The sequence below is a fragment of the Carlito syrichta genome, unplaced genomic scaffold (genome assembly GCF_000164805.1).
Source record: "Carlito syrichta isolate Samal-C Ts95f unplaced genomic scaffold, Tarsius_syrichta-2.0.1 Scaffold120465, whole genome shotgun sequence".
Classification (NCBI taxonomy): Eukaryota; Metazoa; Chordata; class Mammalia; order Primates; family Tarsiidae; genus Carlito; species Carlito syrichta.
Genome location: NW_007064561.1, coordinates 116,469 through 119,631, shown reverse-complemented (window position 1 = coordinate 119,631; position 3,163 = coordinate 116,469). Strand labels below are relative to the sequence as shown.

At 56.1% G+C, this 3,163-nt stretch overlaps 1 protein-coding gene across 1 annotated transcript in view; it reads left to right on the top strand.

The window, feature by feature from the left end:
• Positions 1-1,895: 1,895 nt before the first annotated feature.
• The window catches only part of DAND5 (DAN domain BMP antagonist family member 5), a 3,305-nt gene continuing 2,037 nt past the window's right edge, over positions 1,896-3,163 (top strand). Inside the window, exon 1 of the mRNA XM_008048025.1 lies at positions 1,896-2,198. Coding sequence (XP_008046216.1) covers positions 1,896-2,198 — 303 coding nt within the window. The remainder of the gene's footprint in view (positions 2,199-3,163) is intronic.

Here is a 3,163-nt window from a genome sequence, read left to right as displayed (position 1 = left end):
CAGATCCGCGCGGGGAGGGCGCGGGAAGGGCCGGCCCCGCCGCTTCTCACGACCCGGCCGGGGCGACCTCGCCGCTCCTCACCTGCGTGCGAGACACCCGGCCAGGACCCCCCAGGCCTGGGACGCGGCTCCCAGCACGCCGGCCTCCACCCCACCAGCCTGTTCCCACAGCCTCCAACAGCATCTCAGGTGTCTGCAAAAATGTCACCTCCTCGGGGAGGCCTTCCCTGACCACCCTGGAGGCAGAAACCCCGTCCCAGCCCCTCTGAGGCACATCCCACGTCAACATCTTCGTAACGTAAGACTCTGAAACCGCCTTAATGATCTTTCTTTTCTTTTAGAGACAGAGCCTCGCTCTGTTGTCCAGACTGGTCTCGAACCCTTGGCCTCAAGTGATCCTCTTGCCTCACGCCTGGAATTACAGGCGTGAGCCACAGCTCCCGGCCTTAATTTTCTTTGACTGTTTTCTGCATAATGTAAATTCCATGGTAGTGAGGTCCCATTTTCTGGCTTGTTCCCCTGTGTCCCCAGGGCTCAGGGTTATACCTGGCCTACACTAAGTGTTAGAGAAGAAAACAATCGTGAGTCAAGGTGACGCATGACTGTAATCCTAGCTTTTTGGGAGACTGAGACAGGAGGATCACTTGGGCCCAGGAGTTCAAGACCCTATCTCAAAGAAAAAAGAAAAAAAGACCAGGCACGGTGGCTCAAGCACTTTGGGAGGCCGAGGCAAGAGGACTGCCTGAGTCCAGGCGTTCGAGACCAGCCTGGGCAACTTGGTGAGACCTAGTCTCTGCAATAAATAAAAAAATGAGCCGGATGTGGCAGCATGTGCCTGTAGTTTCAGCTACTTGGAAGGCTGAGGTGGAAGGATTGCTTGAGCCCAGCAGGTGGAGGCTGCAGTGGCCATGAACGTGCCACTGCACTCCAGCCTGGGCAACAGAGTGATACTCCAACTGAAAAAGAAAAGAAAAGAAACTAATAAAAAAGAAAAAACCAACAGTGGCAATAATGTTAATCATAACTGATTCATGGTGTACTGTGTATCAACCTGTTTTAAGTCCCTTACATAATTATTATTTTTTTTTTTGTCAAGGTCTCATTCTTCACTCAGGCTGGTGTGCAGTGGCACGATCACAGCTCACCACAGCCTCCACCTTCTGAGTTCAAGCAATCCTTCCGCCTCAGCCTCTCGAGTAGCTGGGACTACAGGTGCACACCACCACACCTGGCTAATTTTTTGGTTTTGTTTTTGTAGAGACAAGGTCTCACTATGCTGTCCAGGCTGGTCTTGAACCCCTGGGCTCAAATAATCCCTCTGCCTTGGCCTCCCAAAGTGCTGAGATGACAGGATTACCATGTTTGGCCTCCTTACATCAATTATCTCCTTGAGTCCTCAGAGCAATCCTATGAGGCAGAGTCTGTTATTGTTCCCACATTCCAGAAGTGGAAGCCGAGGCCTAGAGTGACTAAGGGATTTGCCCAAAGTTGCACAGCTGGGAAGCTGCAGTGCTGGGAGGGAAACCCGAGACATCTGACTGCCAAGCATGTGACCCACTGGGAAAGCAGCTGCCCAGGGGCTGCAGGTGTTCCTCAGTCCTGTCCCCAGACCCACCGTGGTCCCCACAGCTCACACACGGCAGGCTCAGCCCCGTGTCCTCCCCTCCCCCAGGCTGCAAGGAGGTGTGGGAACCCCGCGGGCCAGGGTTTACTCTCCTCACCCCCGCTGCGGGTCTACACGGCATCTCCCGGGCTGCCCTGGTGGGCTCCAGAGATTAAAAGCCGGTTGGGAAGGCCCAGGGGCCACTCACCAGACAGCAGGGTCGACTGCCCAGGACCCTGAGCCCAGTCCCAGACGGACAGACGGACAGGTGCCCCGACACACGGCCAGGCAGATGCCCCTCGAGCGGCTGACCGCTCTCCTGTGCCTGCTCGGCTCTGCCTGGCTGCCCACGGCCTCTGAGAGGCCCGGCCCCCCCCAGGCCGCCCCACCTCGCTCCTGGGCTGCAGCCAATGAGACCTGGGCCCCGAGCCCAGGGGCCCCAGACCCCCTGGTGCCAGCCCCTGCCCGGGGCAGCTGGAAGGCCTTCTTGGGCCTGCAGAGAACCAGGCGAGTGGGAGTGCCTGCCGCCATGTCCCTGCCGCTGGACCCACAGGAAGTAACCCGTGAGGTGTGTAAGGCCGTGCCCTTCACACAGGTGAGCCGTGGGGGCCGGGGGAGGAGAGGGCTGGGCTGGCATTCGCAGAGAGCACAGGCGAGGCCCTAGGCAGATTCTGGTTCAAGTCTGCGCCTCTGCCTAATCATCTCTGTGCCTCAGTTTCCTCCCTTGTAAAATAGAGCAGAAGCCTCTCTTCCTGAGCAGCAGCAAGTCTGGTTTTCCATTCAGCGCCAGAGGGCGCCTGTGAACCCGAGTGGAGTCGAGTTCCTTCTTCCCTGGGGACCCTCCCTGGCTCCTACCTCACTCAGAACAAAAGCCCAAGTCCTCCCCGCAATGTCTGCACTCCCTGAGCCTGGGATCACCCTGATTTCACTCCCTCTCCCCCTCCCCCTCACTTCATTCCTGCACCAGCCTCTTGCTTTTCCTCAGACATGCTAACTTTCTATCTACCCCAGGACCTTTGCCCGGTCTTGCCTTTCTGCCTCACTTGTTCTTCCTCCAGACAGACAACCTATGTCCCTTTCTCTCACCTCCTGCAGATCTCTACTCAAATGTCATATGTTTAAAAAGGTGGCAGCTCCCACTGCACCCACCTTTGCTTGCATTGTATCTCTCTGTAGTACATATTGCTGTCTTTCAGTATGACATTTATTTAGTTATTTATTTGAGTCAGGGTCTCACTCTATTGCCCAGACTGGAGTGCAGTGACATGATCATGGCTGACCACAGCCTCGACCTCCTGGGCCTCAGCCTCCCAAGTAACTGGGCCTAGAGGGGCACACCACCGTGCCTGGCTAATTTTTTAAAATTTTTTTGTTGAGGTGGGGGTCTTGCGATGTTGCCCAGTCAAGTGTCAAACTCCTGGGCTCACGCAAGCCTCCTGTCAGCCTCCCAAAGCACTGGGATTACAGGCCTGAGCCACTGTGCCTGGCTAAGATCCTGTCTCTCTCTTTTTTTTTTTTTTTTTTGAGTTGGAGTCTCACTCTGTCGCCCAGGCTGGAGGG